We start from the raw sequence: 18,632 nt of genomic DNA on the forward strand, positions 1-18,632 counted from the left end.
CTCCTCACACATCCTCCTCCTCCTCACACATCCTCCTCCTCCTCCTCACAGCCTCCTCCTCACACATCCTCCTCCTCACACATCCTCCTCCTCCTCACACAGCCTCCTCCTCCTCACACAGCCTCCTCCTCCTCACACAGCCTCCTCCTCCTCACACAGCCTCCTCCTCCTCCTCACACAGCCTCCTCCTCCTCCTCACACAGCCTCCTCCTCCTCCTCACACAGCCTCCTCCTCCTCACACAGCCTCCTCCTCACACAGCCTCCTCCTCACACAGCCTCCTCCTCACACAGCCTCCACCTCACACAGCCTCCTCCTCACACAGCCTCCTCCTCACACAGCCTCCTCCTCACACAGCCTCCACCTCACCCCTCCTCCTCAGCCTTACGTTTCTTTAAGGCTTAGTTTTCGCTTCTTCAGTGTCTTCCCTCCTTTCTTGCTGGTGAAGCCCAGATCCAGAGATCTCATTGGTCGGCACTCCAGGCTGCTGCTGTCCTCAGCCAATCGGGCAGCAGGAGGGTTGGAGGGCTTGACTTTTATTGGAGGAGGCTCCTTGGGGTCAGATTTTGGCATGTCTTTGGGACTGTCTGATTGGTTGAAGAACTGGCCAATCAGCCTCTTCTCGTACTTCTCCCTGTTGAATAGAGGAACTACTTCCAGACTCACCATGGGGGGCACCGCATAGCCTGATGGAACATTTCCTGTGCCCTGGGGGATGGAGAGAAGACATCACTTAGCCTGCGTCCTATATTCCCTACATAGTGCACTTCTTTTAACCAGGGCACTGTATAGAGAATAGGGTGCATCCTACATCCTGAAAGCAACAATCACTCCAGAACTTTACAGTTGTCTGGTTCGACTCCGTAGGATTCAACAGCCATGTACCAGGACAATACAGACCTATGATAACTCCAGATTCCCCCGTGCATAACTCAGACTTTGTGCAGAACTCTTGAGATTTGCATACAGATGCTATTAGCGTGTATAGACGTGAAGCTAGGTTGGACTTTATATGACAAAAACTATTCATAGACTCAATAGGAACGAGACAGTGTAATAACATATCGACTAATACGGTCCTCTGGAAGGTAAACAACAGGTATAATCTCATTATAATCTCATAGAAGATTATATTATTATATTAACCTTATTTGTCCTGATGATTAGACTGTATGAATAACGACCTGGGATGATTGCACCCGGCACAACAATCTCTCTAACGCATTTACCAGGGATTATAATTTAATTATAAAAATCAGGAATCCATCCTAGTCATATTGTGATATTTTTACTGTGAACTATAGAAGATTTGATTTCTTTGTGTTATTGACAAGGAAGGAAGGAAGACCGGTAAGGCCTTTTCAAGGAGACTGTGTTCTGGCTACTCTGACAAAAGTCTATGATAAGAACCTCGGCAAAGGACTGAACGAAACTGATTGTCGACCGTAAGCGGTAGACTGCACGGAATTAGTGCAGTGATCACCAATCTTTTCTGATTAAAGATCACTTTTGCAGTCAAAAAAGTAAGCTGAGATCTACTGCTCAGATTTTTTATATATATATATATATTTTTTTACATTAACCTCAAAAGAAACCGTTTTTAAAAGTTATTCAATCTGAAGTAGGTTAGTAGCCTGTTAAACCTGGCTGAGGTCAGGGTCATGGACGCTCTGTAGCCACGGTGATTTGAGCTATCCGATTGGGCAGCGCAGTAGGTGCACTCGATTTTAGTCACAGATTTGCCGGTCCACTGGGTAGGTGGAGTTTGTCTCATGGGAACACTTCGTATAAAAAAAAACACAACATATATTTATGTTAGCTCACCACAATAGCCCAACACACAACGCCATTTTTTCACCGCAAAGATAGCTTTCACAAAACCCACAAATAGAGATAAAATGAATCACTAACCTTTGAACAACTTCATCAGATGACAGTCTTATGACATCATGTTATACAATACATTTATGTTTTGTTCGAAAATGTGCATATTTATAGCTACAAATCGGGGTTTTACATTGCAGCCATGGTCACAAATGGCACCAAAATGTCCGGAGAAATTTTAGACAGCCACGTAATCTAACAGAAAAACTCATCATAAACTTTGCTGAAAAATACACGTTGCACATATAATTAAAGATACACTGGTTCTTAATGCAACCGCTGTGTTAGATTTTAAAAAATAACTTTAGTACAAAGCACAGCATGCAATAATCTGAGACAGCGCTCAGCCATTCTCCTCCATGTTGGAGTCCAAAGAGTCCACAAAAATACGAAATAACATCATAAATATTCCGTTACCTTTGATGATCTTTCATCAGAACGCAGTGCCAGGAATCCTAGTTCCACAATAAATCGTTGTTTTGTTTTAGAATGTCCATTTCTTCTGTCGAATTAGCAACTTTGGCTAGCATGGTGGAGCTCACGTGTCCATGAAGATTTTACCCATGAACGAAAAATTCAAAAAGTCATAATAAAAGTCGAATAAACTGGTCAAACTCAGTTGATAATCCATCTTTAGGATGTTTTTCACAAATATATCCAATAACGTCCCAGACGGAGCATTTCTTCGTGTCTACCTAACGCATTGCAGACAACGATATGACAAACCGAAGTGCGTAGCCAAGTACTACCAATATGGCTGACCTCTCACTCCAACGACTCCCATCCGGTCCCAGAGAAGGCTAGACACTTCATTCCACGTTCTACTGCCTGTTGACATCTAGTGGAAGGCGTATGAAGTGCATACAGATCCATAAATACAAGGCAATTGAATAGGCAATGCCTTTCACAGAGACCCATTTCAGAAATTTCACTTCCTGTTTGGAAGTTTGCCTGCCAAATGAGTTCTGTTTTACTCACAGATAAAATTCAAACAGTTTTAGAAACTTCAGAGTGTTTTCTATCCAATAGTAATAATAATATGCATATCATATGATCTACGACAGAGTACGAGGCCGTTTAAATTGGGCACGATTTTTTCCAGAAGTGAAAATGGCGCCCCCTATTTCCAAGAGGTTTTAATCAATGTTTCAGTAAAAGTGCCGATTTTAACCAGCCGGCTAATTTTCAACGGCAGTCCCTAACTTGCTGTTAGGGTTTGGGATGATCCCAGACAGCAGCAATAGGGATAATACCAGACAGCACTAACCCTCTTCCCGGATAGCTCCGCGATAGGGATGATCCCAGCCAGATCCGTAAACATGGGCACCCTCATAGATATCATCCTGACCAACTTGCCCTCTAAATACACCTCTGCTGTCTTCAACCAGGATCTCAGCGATCACTGCCTGCGTCAGTTATGGGTCCGCTGTCAAACGACCACCCCTCATCACAGTCAAACGCCCCCTAAAACACTTCTGTGAGCAGGCCTTTCTAATCGATCTGGCCCGGGTTTCCTGGAAGGATATTGACCTCATCCCGTCAGTAGAAAATGCCTGGTTGTTCTTCAAAAGTGCCTTCCTGCAGGTGATTCTTTGATCCTCTACGCAGACGACACCATTCTGTATACATCTGGCCCTTCTTTGGACACTGTGCTAACAAACCTCCAAATGAGCTTCAATTCCATACAACACTCCTTCCGTGGCCTCCAACTGCTCTTAAACGCTAGTAAAACTAAATGCACGCTCTTCAACTGATCGCTGCCTGCACCCGCCTGCCCGCCTAGCATCACTACTCTGGATGGTTCTTACTTAGAATATGTGTACAACTACAAATACCTACAGTTGAAGTCGGAAGATTACATACACTTACGTTGGAGTCATTAAAACTCGTTTTTTTTTTCAACCACTCCACAAATTTCTTGTTAACAAACTATAGTTTTGGCAAGTAGGTTAGGACATCTACTATGTGCATGACACAAGTAATTTTTCCAACAATTGTTTACAGACATCATTTCACTTATAATTCACTGTATCACAATTCCAGTGGGTCAGACGTTTACTGTGCCTAAGTTGACTGTGCCTTTAAAGAGCTTGGACAATTTCAGAAAATGATGGCATGGCTTTAGAAGCTTCTGATAGGCTAATTGACATCATTTGAGTCAATTGGAGGTGTACCTGTGGATGTATTTCAAGGCCTACCTTCAAATTCAGTGCCTCTTTGCTTGACATCATGGGAAAATCAAAAGAAATCAGCCAGGACCTCAGAAAGAAAATTGTAGACCTCCACAAGTCTGGTTCTTCCTTGGGAGAAATTTCCAAACACCTGAAGGTACCACGTTCATCTGTACAGACAATAGTATGCAAGTATAAACACCATGGGACAACATAGCCGTCATACCGCTCAGGAAAGAGACGCGTTCTGTCTCCTAGAGATGAACGTACTTTGAAGCGAAAAGTGCAAATCAATCCCAGAACAACAGCAAAGGACCTTGTGAAGATGCTCGAGGAAACAGGTACAAAAGTATCTATATCCACAGTAAAACGAGTCCTATATCGACATAACCTGAAAGGCCGATCGGCAAAGAAGAAGCAACTGCTCCAAACCGCCATAAAAGAGCCAGACTACGGTTTGCAAATACACATGGGGACAAAGATCGTACTTTTTGGAGAAATGTCCTCTAGTCTGATGGAACCAAACTAGAACTATGACCATCGTTATGTTTGGAGGAAAAAGGGGGATGCTTGCAAGCCGAAGAACACCATCCCAACCGTGAAGCACGGGGGTGGCAGCATCATGTTGTGGGGGTGCATTGCTGCAGGAGGGACTGGTGCACAAAATAGATGGCATCATGAGGGTGGAAATGATGTGGATATATTGAAGCAACATCTCAAGACATCAGTCAGGAAGTTAAAGCTTGGTCGCAAATGGGTCTTCCAAATGGACAATGACCCCAAGCATAATTCCAAAGTTGTGGCAAAATGGCTTAAGGACAACAAAGTCAAGGTATAGGAGTGGCCATCACAAAGCCCTGACCTCAATCCTATAGAACATTTGTGGGCAGAAGTGGAAAAGCTTGTGCGAGCAAGGAGGCCTGCAAACCTGACTCCGTTACACCAGCTCTGTCAGGAGGAATCTAGAATTTACTTCCTATTTCACAACAAAGCCTCCTTCACTCATGCTGCCAAACATACCCTCGTAAAACTGACTATCCTACCGATCCTTGACTTCGGCGATGTCATTTACAAAATAGCCTCCAACACTCTACTCAGCAAATTGGATGCAGGCTATCACAGTGCCATCCGTTTTGTCACCAAAGCCCCATATACTACCCACCACTGCGACCTGTATGCTCTCGTTGGCTGGCCCTCGCTTCATATTCGTCGCCAGACCCACTGGCTCCAGGTTATCTACAAGTCTCTGCTAGGTAAAGCCCCACTTTATTTCAGCTCACTGGTCACCATAGCAGCACCCACCCCGTAGCACGCACTCCAAAAGGTATATCTGGTCACCGCCATAGCCAATTCCTCCTTCGGCCAAATTTCCTTCCAGTTCTCTGCTGCCAATGACTGGAACGAATTCCAAAAACTCAGACTCATATCTCCCTCACTAGCTTTAAGCACCAGCTGTCAGAGCAGCATACCGATCATTGCACCTGTACATAGCCCATCTGTAAGTAGCCCATCCAACTACCTCATCCCCATATATATATATATATATGTTTTTTTTCTGCTCTTTTGCTAGCCAGGAATATCTACTTGTAACATCTGCACATCTATCTATGCTAAATTGTAATTATTTTGCCACTATGGCCTATTTACTGCCTTACCTCCTTACTTCATTTGCACACACTGTATATAGATTTTTCTATTGTGTTATTGACCGTACGTTTGACTGTGTTGTTGTTTGTGTCGCACTGCTTTGTTTTATCTTGGCCAGGTCTCAGTTGTAAATGAGAACTTGTTCTCAACTGGCCTACCTGGTTAAATAAAGGTGAACTAAATTAAAAAGGGTGACATCACCCAACCCTAACACACACACACACACACACACACAGTTGATTTAGCTCCTCTCCTAACATCTGTTTACATGGCTACAGCAGCTCTCAGCTCTCCCTCTGCCTGTCCAATATTGAGACAGCCGTAAACGGAGCCATTCCCCACAACAATGGGATAACACACAAAGAGAAAAACAGACACTTTTTTATGTTATACAAGCCAGATACTGTTGAGCGAGAGAGACAGAGAGAGAGACAGAGAGAGAGACAGAGAGAGAGACAGAGAGAGAGACAGAGAGAGAGACAGAGACAGAGAGAGAGACAGAGACAGAGAGAGACAGAGAGAGACAGAGAGAGACAGAGAGAGACAGAGAGAGACAGAGAGAGACAGAGAGAGACAGAGAGAGACAGAGAGAGACAGAGAGAGACAGAGAGAGACAGAGAGAGACAGAGAGAGACAGAGACAGAGACACAGAGACAGAGAGACAGAGACAGAGACAGAGAGAGAGAGATAGAGAGACAGAGAGACAGAGACAGAGACAGAGAGAGAGAGAGAGAGACAGAGACAGAGACAGAGAGAGAGAGACAGAGAGAGAGAGACAGAGAGAGAGAGAGACAGAGAGAGAGAGACAGAGAGAGAGAGAGAGAGAGAGAGAGAGAGAGAGACAGAGAGAGAGAGAGACAGAGAGAGAAATCAGGGCTGGAGATATAAAAACACCCTACACAACAAATGTCTGTCTGAATCCAAAATGGCACCCTCTTCCCTATGTAGTGAACTAATTGTTCCAAGGTCCTGTACGGAATATGGCTGTATTTGGGACACAGTCTGACTGTCAGTGACTGACAGACAGGCAGACGGACGGACACACAAAGGCCCCTGCCTGGTTTCAAAGAGCGGAGCTCCTTACTGGGTAAAAGATTTGTCCATTAACGCTGTATCATTGATTTTAACAACACACTCGTCGTCCTGGAAGATCCCCTCTCTCTCTCTGAGAACGACTCTACTCCCCCACACCACGAATGTGCAGGCCCAGAGCCCTGTGGTGAGAGAGAAAGAGGGCGGGATGAAGAGAGAGGGGGAGGGAGGGAGGGATGAAGAGAGAGGGGGAGGGAGGGATGAAGTGATGAAGAGAGGGATGAAGAGAGGGAGGGAGGGAATGAGGGAATGAGGGACTGAGGGACTGAGGGACTGAGGGACTGAGGGACTGAGGGACTGAGGGAGGGACTGAGGGAGGGAGGGAGGGAGGGAGGGAGGGGAGGGAGGGAGGGAGGGAGGGAGGGAGGGAGGGAAAGTAGGACAGAGTCACATTAGACCACTAAGAGAAATATAATGGAGCACAGAGAGAAAAATCATTTCCACAGCTTATCGACCACAAAACATCTCAACAAAAGCTGCCCCAAAAACCCAGAGACAGAAGATGACATGATAGCAGGACAGGAGCACAAAGAAACACTGGTCAAAAGGAAAGAAAATATAACGCATCAACAGCTAAATCAGTAGACAGAGAGATGAAGTCCATACACAGATAAGACATTGTCCCTCTGTCTGCACCTCTCTCTGTCTGTCTCTCCGCCCCTCAGCCTGTCTCTCCGCCCCTCAGCCTGTCTCTCCGCCCCTCAGCCTGTCTCTCCGCCCCTCAGCCTGTCTCTCCGCCCCTCAGCCTGTCTCTCCGCCCCTCAGCCTGTCTCTCCGCCCCTCAGCCTGTCCGTACGCCCCTCAGCCTGTCCGTACGCCCCTCAGCCTGTCCGTACGCCCCTCAGCCTGTCCGTACGCCCCTCAGCCTGTCCGTACGCCCCTCAGCCTGTCCGTACGCCCCTCTGTCCGTACGCCCCTCTGTCCGTACGCCCCCCCTCTGTCTGCCCCTCCGTCTGTCCCCCCCCCCTCTGTCTGCCCCTCCGTCTGTCCCCCCCCCCCCTCTGTCTGCCCCTCCGTCTAGCTCTCCACCCCTCTGTCTGTCTCCACCCCTCTGTCTGTCTCCACCCCTCTGTCTGTCTCCACCCCTCTGTCTGTCTCCGCCCCTCTGTCTGTCTCCGCCCCTCCGTCCGCCTCTCCGTCCGCCTCTCCGTCCGCCTCTCCGTCCGCCTCTCCGTCCGCCTCTCCGTCCGCCTCTCCGTCCGCCCCTCCGTCCGCCCCTCCGTCCGCCTCTCCGTCCGCCCCTCCGTCCGCCTCTCCGTCCGCCTCTCCGTCCGCCTCTCCGTCCGCCTCTCCGTCCGCCTCTCCGTCCGCCCCTCCGTCCGCCTCTCCGTCCGCCTCTCCGTCCGCCTCTCCGTCCGCCTCTCCGTCCGCCTCTCCGTCCGCCCCTCCGTCCGCCTCTCCGTCCGCCCCTCTGTTCCTCTGTCTGTGGGTTAGACAGTCTCCCAGCCATCCAAACACACACAGAGAGAAGCTTTAACTCACAATCAGGCTTTCCTCTCTGTGTCCTTTCTCTGACTGCCACTACTACAATAACTCAAATAATAATACATTCTGTTCCAAGGAAATATTACCGTGGCGACTGGCACAGATTAACAATATCGATATACTGGACAATGAGACTATCAGCCAGGAGAAAAGTTAAAGGGAGAGAGGAAGCCCGTTGACCAGCTCTACACCTGCTTCCTCGTTGACCAGCTCTACACGTGCTTCCTCGTTGACCAGCTCTACACGTGCTTCCTCGTTGACCAGCTCTACACGTGCTTCCTCGTTGACCAGCTCTACACGTGCTTCCTCGTTGACCAGCTCTGCACGTGCTTCCTCGTTGACCAGCTCTGCACGTGCTTCCTCGTTGACCAGCTCTGCACGTGCTTCCTCGTTGACCAGCTCTACACGTGCTTCCTCGTTGACCAGCTCTGCACGTGCTTCCTCGTTGACCAGCTCTACACGTGCTTCCTCGTTGACCGGCTCTACACGTGCTTCCTCGTTGACCGGCTCTACACGTGCTTCCTCGTTGACCGGCTCTACACGTGCTTCCTCGTTGACCGGCTCTACACGTGCTTCCTCGTTGACCGGCTCTACACGTGCTTCCTCGTTGACCGGCTCTACACGTGCTTCCTCGTTGACCGGCTCTACACGTGCTTCCTCGTTGACCGGCTCTACACGTGCTTCCTCGTTGACCGGCTCTACACGTGCTTCCTCGTTGACCGGCTCTACACGTGCTTCCTCGTTGACCGGCTCTACACGTGCTTCCTCGTTGACCGGCTCTACACGTGCTTCCTCGTTGACCGGCTCTACACGTGCTTCCTCGTTGACCGGCTCTACACGTGCTTCCTCGTTGACCGGCTCTACACGTGCTTCCTCGTTGACCGGCTCTACACGTGCTTCCTCGTTGACCGGCTCTACACGTGCTTCCTCGTTGACCGGCTCTACACGTGCTTCCTCGTTGACCGGCTCTACACGTGCTTCCTCGTTGACCGGCTCTACACGTGCTTCCTCGTTGACCGGCTCTACACGTGCTTCCTCGTTGACCGGCTCTACACGTGCTTCCTCGTTGACCGGCTCTACACGTGCTTCCTCGTTGACCGGCTCTACACGTGCTTCCTCGTTGACCAGCTCTACACGTGCTTCCTCGTTGACCAGCTCTACACGTGCTTCCTCGTTGACCAGCTCTACACGTGCTTCCTCGTTGACCAGCTCTACACCTGCTTCCTCGTTGACCAGCTCTACACGTGCTTCCTCGTTGACCAGCTCTACACGTGCTTCCTCGTTGACCAGCTCTACACGTGCTTCCTCGTTGACCAGCTCTGCACGTGCTTCCTCGTTGACCAGCTCTACACGTGCTTCCTCGTTGACCAGCTCTGCAAATGCCAGTCAGTTACTGTCTCTGTTCCAGGTGTGCCGGTCAGTTACTGTCTCTGTTCCAGGTCTGACGGCCAGTTACTGTCTCTGTTCCAGGTCTGACGGCCAGTTACTGTCTCTGTTCCAGGTCTGACGGCCAGTTACTGTCTCTGTTCCAGGTCTGCCGGTCAGTTACTGTCTCTGTTCCAGGTCTGACGGTCAGTTACTGTCTCTGTTCCAGTTCTGCCGGTCAGTTACTGTCTCTGTTCCAGGTCTGCCGGTCAGTTACTGTCTCTGTTCCAGGTCTGCCGGTCAGTTACTGTCTCTGTTCCAGGTCTGACAGTCAGTTACTGTCTCTGTTCCAGGTCTGACGGTAAGTTACTGTCTCTGTTCCAGGTCTGACGGTCAGTTACTGTCTCTGTTCCAGGTCTGACGGTCAGTTACTGTCTCTGTTCCAGTTCTGACGGTCAGTTACTGTCTCTGTTCCAGGTGTGCCGGTCAGTTACTGTCTCTGTTCCAGGTCTGACGGTCAGTTACTGTCTCTGTTCCAGGTCTGACGGTCAGTTACTGTCTCTGTTCCAGTTCTGCCGGTCAGTTACTGTCTCTGTTCCAGGTCTGCCGGTCAGTTACTGTCTCTGTTCCAGGTCTGTCGGTCAGTTACTGTCTCTGTTCCAGGTCTGACGGCCAGTTACTGTCTCTGTTCCAGGTCTGCTAGTCAGTTACTGTCTCTGTTCCAGGTCTGCCGGTCAGTTACTGTCTCTGTTCCAGGTGTTCCGGTCAGTTACTGTCTCTGTTCCAGGTCTGACAGTCAGTTACTGTCTCTGTTCCAGGTGTGCCGGTCAGTTACTGTCTCTGTTCCAGGTGTGCCGGTCAGTTACTGTCTCTGTTCCAGGTCTGCCGGTCAGTTACTGTCTCTGTTCCAGGTGTGCCGGTCAGTTACTGTCTCTGTTCCAGGTGTGCCGGTCAGTTACTGTCTCTGTTCCAGGTCTGCCGGCCAGTTACTGTCTCTGTTCCAGGTCTGCCGGTCAGTTACTGTCTCTGTTCCAGGTCTGCCGGTCAGTTACTGTCTCTGTTCCAGGTCTGCCGGTCAGTTACTGTCTCTGTTCCAGGTCTGCCGGTCAGTTACTGTCTCTGTTCCAGGTCTGCCGGTCAGTTACTGTCTCTGTTCCAGGTCTGCTGAACACAACAACACAGCTCCAGGGATCACATGTTCCTGTTTCTCTGCCCTGAAACTGTTTTCATGATAATCATGTCTATGTAACAGCTACATGTACAGGATCTTAATTTGACACGTTTCACACAGCAGGAAAATAACCCCGCAGCAACAGGAAATGTGAATTAGTGGATTATAATTCATGGAGGGGTTTATACCTTTTTTGTTAAAGTGTTAAAATGGAATTTACATTGTTTAGAAGCCTTTTTAAACCTCCAATACACTACACGTTTGCATTTCCTGCTGTGCTGGAACAAGAGGACGATCAAATGAAGATCCTACATCTGTAGTGGCCAATATTGATTTTCCCACCTAGGTTTTTCAATCTTTCCCTATGTGGCGTGTAATATTCTTGGCATGGGGTGTGATTACCGCTAGCCACGTTTCCATTGTAAACTCTCTCTCTCTCTGTGCTCTTGTTCACACAGTAATCAGGCCTATTGAAGTTGGGCAGTGAGAGACAGAGATTAGGCCTACCCAGGCTCTCACCTACCTGCCTCACTCAAAGATACTGTTTCTCAGTCATTGGCTGGAGCTTCTCTGATCAGGTTCATTCATCCAATTGAAACTATGTTCTAGTCAAAGCATTACTGATCTGTTCTGCCTGCGGTTACGAAACCCCTACCTGTCCCAGACCTGCTGTTTTCAACTCTTAATGATCGGCTATGAAAAGCCAACTGACATTTATTCCTGATTATTATCTGACCCTGCTTGTCATTTATGAACATTTTGAAAATCTTGGCTCTCTCTAATTTTCTCGTTCTCTCTTTCTTTCTCTCTCTCGGAGGACCTGAGCCCTAGGACCATACGTCAGGACTACCGGGCATGATGACTCCTTGCTGTCCCCAGTCCACCTGGCCTTGCTGCTATTCCAGTTTCAACTGTTCTGCCTGCGGTTATGGATCCGCCTCCTGTCCCAGACCTGCTGTTTTCAACTCTTAATGATCAGCTATGAAAAGCCAACTGAAAATTATTCATGATTATTATTTGACCATGCTTGTTACTTATGAACATTTTGAACATCTTGGCATAGTTCTGTTATAATCTCCACCCGGCACAGCCAGAAGAGGACTGGCCACCCCTCATAGCCTGGTTCCTCTCTAGGTTTCTTCCTAGGTTTTGGCCCTTCTAGGGAGTTTTTCCCAGCCACCGTGCTTCTACACCTGCATTGCTTGCTGTTTGCGGTTTTAGGCTGGGTTTCTGTACAGCACTTCGAGATATTAGCTGATGTACGAAGGGCTATATAAAATAAACTTGATTGATTGATTTATTGATTGATCTGAAATGGCTGAGAGGAAATACCAAATATGGCTGAGAGGAAAGACCAAATATGGCTGAGAGGAAAGACCAAATATGGCTGAGAGGAAAGACCAAATATGGAGTGGAATTTACATCTTGATATATGTTCTATCTAAGCGGTGATAGTTAGGCATGACCACACACACACACACACACACACACACACACACACACACACACACACACACACACACAACCACACAACCACACAACCACAGCCAGACACACAGTATCAGAGAACACGCGTAACTTGACAATTTCCCGCCCTGCAACAGGACATGATCACATGGAACAGTGTTTACATAGAATCACATGTCTGTCCCGTGATCCTGATCCTGAATAATCCAATCAAACAAGCAAAGTGTCAACCAACCAGCCAATCAGTGTAACGGAATCAATTAGGTACAATGTATTTGATTTTACACTCTGCTGCCTGTTGACAGACATACACACACACACACACACACACACACACACACACACACACACACACACACACACACACACACACACAGACGTCAGACGTCGTGCTCTCTCCCGGCCTCTCCTGTCTCCAGACAATGAAGAGACACAGAGCATCGCTCAGGCAGTTAGGGCTGCTGGCTGATTAGAGAAAAGAAGAGAGAAAGAGAGAGGAGAAAAACTTGAGAGGGAGAGAGAGAGGAGTGATAGAGGAGAGGGGAGAGAGAGAGACAGAGAGAGAGGAAAGAGAGGAGATGAGGGGAGAAGGAGAGGAGATAAGGAGGAAGGTCAGTGGAAGAACACAGTGTGGTCAGGATGATAAACTCATTAACTTCATGTAACAACACTCAGCAACAAATAGTCTGTCTGTTCTGTCTGTCTGTCTGTTCTGTCTGTCTGTTCGTTCTGTCTATCTGTTAATTCTGTCTGTCTGTCTGTTAATTCTGTCTGTCTGTCTGTTAATTCTGTCTGTTAATTCTGTCTGTCTGTCTGTTAATTCTGTCTGTTAATTCTGTCTGTCTGTCTGTTAATTCTGTCTGTCTGTCTGTTAATTCTGTCTGTTAATTCTGTCTGTCTGTTCTGTCTGTCTGTTCTGTCTGTCTGTCTGTTCGTTCTGTCTGTCTGTCTGTTCGTTCTGTCTGTCTGTCTGTTAATTCTGTCTGTCTGTCTGTTAATTCTGTCTGTCTGTTAATTCTGTCTGTCTGTCTGTTAATTCTGTCTGTCTGTTAATTCTGTCTGTCTGTTCTGTCTGTCTGTTAATTATGTCTTTCTGTTCTGTCTGTCTGTTAATTCTGTCTGTCTGTCTGTTAATTCTGTCTATCTGTCTGTTAATTCTGTCTGTCTGTTCTGTCTGTCTGTCTGTTCTGTCTGTCTGTTCGTTCTGTCTGTCTGTTAATTCTGTCTGTCTGTTAATTATGTCTGTCCGTTCTGTCTGTCTGCTCGTATTGTCTGTCTGTCTTGTCTGTCGGACTTCTGATTTAGAGTGGACTAGGAAACTTCTTCGTTAGGGGACTGGGGAGGCGGAGAGGAGATGTGTTAAGAAGGATTACTTAGTGCAGGAATGTGTTGATGTGTGCGTCGTGTGTGTGTGTGTGTGTGTGTGTGTGTGTGTGTGTGTGTGTGTGTGTGTGTGTGTGTGTGTGTGTGTGTGCGCGCGCATGCGTGCGTGCGTGCGTGCGTGGTGTTAATGGGAGGGGAGCAGCCTGCTGTCGATGCTAGCTAGTGCTCAGAGAGAGGAGAAGTTATAGATAAGACAGTCAGACATAACACATTAACACAGACTGAGGAGACAGGAGACAGAGGGAGAGAGGGAGAGAGGGAGAGAGGGAGAGAGGGAGAGAGGGAGAGAGGGAGAGAGGGAGAGAGGGAGAGAGGGCGTGCTGGAAGGTCCGGACAGGTTGGAGGGAGAGAGAAAGAGAGCGAGAGAAAGAGAAAGAGAGCGAGAGAAAGAGAAAGAGAGCGAGAGAAAGAGAAAGAGAGCGAGAGAAAGAAAGAGAGCGAGAGAAAGAGAGAAAGAGAGAAAGAGAGAAAGAGAGGGAGAGGGAGAGGGAGAGGGCGAGAGGGCGAGAGGGAGAGAGAGTGTGCTGGAAGGTCCGGACAGGTTGGAGACAGAGACAAGCTGTGGAACAAATATGAAATAGTTCAGGTAAAGCACAGCAGGACACACACTACACAACACACACACACACTTCTGAAGTGCAGCTTCATCAACTCTCTACAAGTTTCAATTAATCCAGAGCAGACCAAACAACAGATATCAAAGAGCAGCCTCTCCTCCAGGAGAGGCGCTCCTCCAGGAGGGGGGGGGGAGGGGGGAGCGAGGGAGAGAGAGAGCGAGGGAGGGAGGGGAATGAGGATTAATTAGAAAGGACTAATGAATACAACCATTCTTGATACACACAGGAAACAGTTGAGCGTCAAAAACCCCAGCAGCATTGCAGTTCTTCACACACATCTACGTGCCTGGCACCTACTACCATACCCAGTTCAAAGACACTTACATATTTTGTCTTGCCCATTCACCCTCTGAGTAGCACACATACACAATAGATTTCCCTGATCAGACTACAGCATGTTGTTGTTTTGTGTTGATGAAGATATTAGTTAACATTAGAAAAATAAATATTTTTATTTTTATAACACAATAGTATTTTTAATTTGATCATTTTACTGTAGGCTTCATGTAAAAACAAAACACACCAAAAATCCAGTGTTAAATTCATTGTATATGTGGAGTGCCTTTGTTAAGACTTAGAACCAGACTAAGAACCAGACTACCTAGAACCAGACTACTCACAACCAGACTACTCACAACCAGACTACTCACAACCAGACTACTCACAACCAGACTACTCACAACCAGACTCCTTAGAACCAGACTCCTTAGAACCAGACTCCTTAGAACCAGACTCCTTAGAACCAGACTACTCACAACCAGACTACTCACAACCAGACTACTCACAACCAGACTACTCACAACCAGACTACTCACAACCAGACTACTCACAACCAGACTACTCACAACCAGACTACTCACAACCAGACTACTCACAACCAGACTACTCACAACCAGACTACTCACAACCAGACTCCTTAGAACCAGACTCCTTAGAACCAGACTCCTTAGAACCAGACTCCTTAGAACCAGACTTAGAACCAGACTACTCACAACCAGACTACTCACAACCAGACTACTCACAACCAGACTCAGAACCAGACTACTTAGAACCAGACTCCTTAGAACCAGACTCCTTAGAACCAGACTCCTTAGAACCAGACTCCTTAGAACCAGACTACTTAGAACCAGACTACTTAGAACCAGACTCACAACCAGACTACTTAGAACCAGACTACTTAGAACCAGACTACTCAGAACCAGACTACTCAGAACCAGACTACTCAGAACCAGATATAACCAGACTACTTAGAACCAGACTCAGGACCAGACTCAGAACCAGACATAACCAGACTACTTAGAACCAGACTCAGAACCAGACGTAGAACCATACTTAGAACCAGACTACTTAGAACCAGACTCAGAACCAGACTCAGAACCAGACTCAGAACCAGACTCAGAACCAGACTCAGAGCCAGAAGAATAGTCATGTCATGATCCCTTTCTTCCATCTGACTGGGTTTTCCTTCAACACTAACGCAGCATGTGATCCGTTCGTCTGGGTCTTGGTTGTAAATTACACACGCTCTCACTGTGTACGCCAAGTCGGCCAGAGGAGACTGCTTGGATTCGGTGGACTGATATAGGATACATTCCGTATTATAATTATAATTGGTACATACAATAGAATGATCCAGCCTGTTCTTCATTCCCAACTGGTGATTACATAATGATGCATTGTTCACTTCCCCTCGTTCATCAACTCACCCATTCTCCCCCATCTCTCCCCCTCACTCATCAACTCACCCATTATCCCCCATCTCTCCCCCTCACTCATCAACTCACCCATTCTCCCCCATCTCTCCCCCTCACTCATCAACTCACCCATTCTCCCCCATCTCTCCCCCTCACTCATCAACTCACCCATTATCCCCCATCTCTCCCCCTCACTCATCAACTCACCCATTCTCCCCCATCTCTCCCCCTCACTCATCAACTCACCCATTCTCCCCCATCTCCTCCCCTCACTGATTATCCCACATCTATTCCCCTCACCCATTCTCCCCTCTCTCTTCCCCTCATCCATTCTCCCCCATCTCTTCCCCCCGCTCATCAACTCACCCATTCTCCCCCTCACTCATCAACTCACCCATTCTCCCCTCTCTCTTCCCCTCATTCACTCCCCCATCTCTTCCCCCCGCTCATCAACTCACCCATTCTCCCCTCTCTTCCCCTCACCCATTCTCCCCCATCTCCTCCCCTCACTGTTTCTCCCCCATCTCTTCCCCTCTCTCATCAACTCACCCATTCTCCCCCATCTCTTCCCCTCTCTCATCAACTCACCCATTCTCCCCCATCTCTTCCCCTCGCTCATCAACTCACCCATTCTCCCCCATCTCTTCCCCTCTCTCATCAACTCACCCATTCTCCCTCATCTCTTCCCCTCTCTCACCCATTCTCCCCCATCTCATCCTCTCGCTCATCAACTCACCCATTCTCCCCCATCTCATCAACTCCCCCATATCTTCCCCTCGCTCATCAACTCACCCATTCTCCCCCATATCTTCCCCCATCTCATCAACTCACCCATTCTCCCCCATCTCATCCTCTCGCTCATCAACTCACCCATTCTCCCCCTCACTCATCAACTCACCCATTCTCCCCCATATCTTCCCCTCACTCATCAACTGACAGTAACTGACTAGCAGACCTGGAACATGCAGTGCCAGCTAGCTGTAGCTGTGCTTTCAGTACTAGATTAATTATCTGATATTTTGATTGGATGGACAACATGTCAGTTCATGCTCCAAGAGCTCTGATAGGTTGGAGGACGTCCTCCGGAAGTTGTCATAATTACTGTGTAAGTCTACGGAAGGGGGTGAGAACCATGAACCTCCTAGGCATTGCATTGAAGTCAATGTACCCAGAGGAGGACGGAAGCTAGCTGTCCTCCAGCTACACCATGGTGCTACCATAGCGCTGTTGAGGCTACTGTAGACATTCATTGAAAAACAGTGAATATATTATGTATAGTTTTACCTAAAAAGGATAACCATTTTAATGTTTCACTATTTTTATTTTTTATGAAATTCACAGAGGAGGATGGTCCTCCCCTTCCTCCTCTGAGGAGCCTCCACTGACACACATGACACCAGCTAGATACGTCCCTTGTCACCTGTCTTTTTACCCACAGAGTAACAGCCCTGCTGCTCTCTGTCTCTCATGCTATTCCTTCTTCATCTATGCTTGTCCTAGGGGTGAGAAGAGCTGACCAATCAGAACTGAGCAGGATTGTTACAGATCCCCATGAGGAACACCTGATGCTGCGCTGACTCCTCCCTCCTGGATCCTCCCTCCTGGATCCTCCCTCCTGGATCCTCTCTCCTGGATCCTCTCTCCTGGATCCTCTCTCCTGGATCCTCTCTCCTGGATCCTCTCTCCTGGATCCCCCCTCCTGGATCCCCTCTCCTGGATCCCCTCTCCTGGATCCCCCCTCCTGGATCCCCCCTCCTGGATCCTCCCTCCTGGATCCTCCCTCCTGGATCCCCCCTCCTGGATCCTCCCTCCTGGATCCTCCCTCCTGGATCCCCCCTCCTGGATCCCCCCTCCTGGATCCTCCCTCCTGGATCCTCCCTCCTGGATCCTCCCTCCTGGATCCTCCCTCATGGATCCTCCCTCATGGATCCTCCCTCCTGGATCCTCCCTCCTGGATCCTCTCTCCTGGATCCTCTCTCCTGGATCCTCTCTCCTGGATCCTCTCTCCTGGATCCTCTCTCCTGGATCCTCTCTCATGGATCCTCTCTCATGGATCCTCCCTCATGGATCCTCCCTCATGGATCCTCTCCTGACCAGACTGTCTCGTTGTACATTTCACCTGCATTGGGCTGTCAACTCTCCTATATCACCTTACTGCAGTGGGCTGTCAACTCTCCTATATCACCTTACTGCAGTGGGCTGTCAACTTTCCTATTTCACCGTACTGCAGTGGCCTGTCAACTCTCCTATATCACCTTACTGCAGTGGGCTGTCAACTCTCCTATATCACCTTACTGCAGTGGGCTGTCAACTCTCCTATATCACCTTACTGCAGTGGGCTGTCAACTCTCCTATATCACCGTACTGCAGTGGGCTGTCAACTCTCCTATATCACCTTACTGCATTGGGCTAAATCAGGGTCACACAGAGTGGTTCTTGGTAGTGTTAAACAAATCTACTTTGAAACAAAAGTACATCAATCAAATGTATTTATATAGCCCTTCTTACATCAGCTAATATCTCAAAGTGCTGTACAGAAACCCGGCCTAAAACCCCCAAACAGCAAGCAATGCAGGTGTAGAAGCATGGTGGCTAGGAAAAACTCCCTAGAAAGGCAAAAACCTAGGAAGAAACCTAGAGAGGAACAAGGCTATGAG

The 18,632-nt window shown here is 48.3% G+C and overlaps 1 protein-coding gene across 1 annotated transcript; it reads right to left on the reverse strand.

The window, feature by feature from the left end:
* Positions 1-383: 383 nt before the first annotated feature.
* Positions 384-11,234, reverse strand: LOC129816225 (retinitis pigmentosa 1-like 1 protein). The gene is made up of 5 exons (XM_055870459.1): positions 11,217-11,234; positions 10,789-10,807; positions 8,470-9,651; positions 7,895-8,232; positions 384-707 (listed from the first exon to the last, which is right to left on the reverse strand). The coding sequence occupies exons 1-5, from the start codon at positions 11,232-11,234 to the stop codon at positions 384-386; spliced, it is 1,881 nt and encodes a 626-aa protein (XP_055726434.1).
* Positions 11,235-18,632: the final 7,398 nt, after the last annotated feature.

The sequence above is a fragment of the Salvelinus fontinalis genome, chromosome 19 (assembly GCF_029448725.1).
Source record: "Salvelinus fontinalis isolate EN_2023a chromosome 19, ASM2944872v1, whole genome shotgun sequence".
In the NCBI taxonomy this organism is placed as follows: domain Eukaryota; kingdom Metazoa; phylum Chordata; class Actinopteri; order Salmoniformes; family Salmonidae; genus Salvelinus; species Salvelinus fontinalis.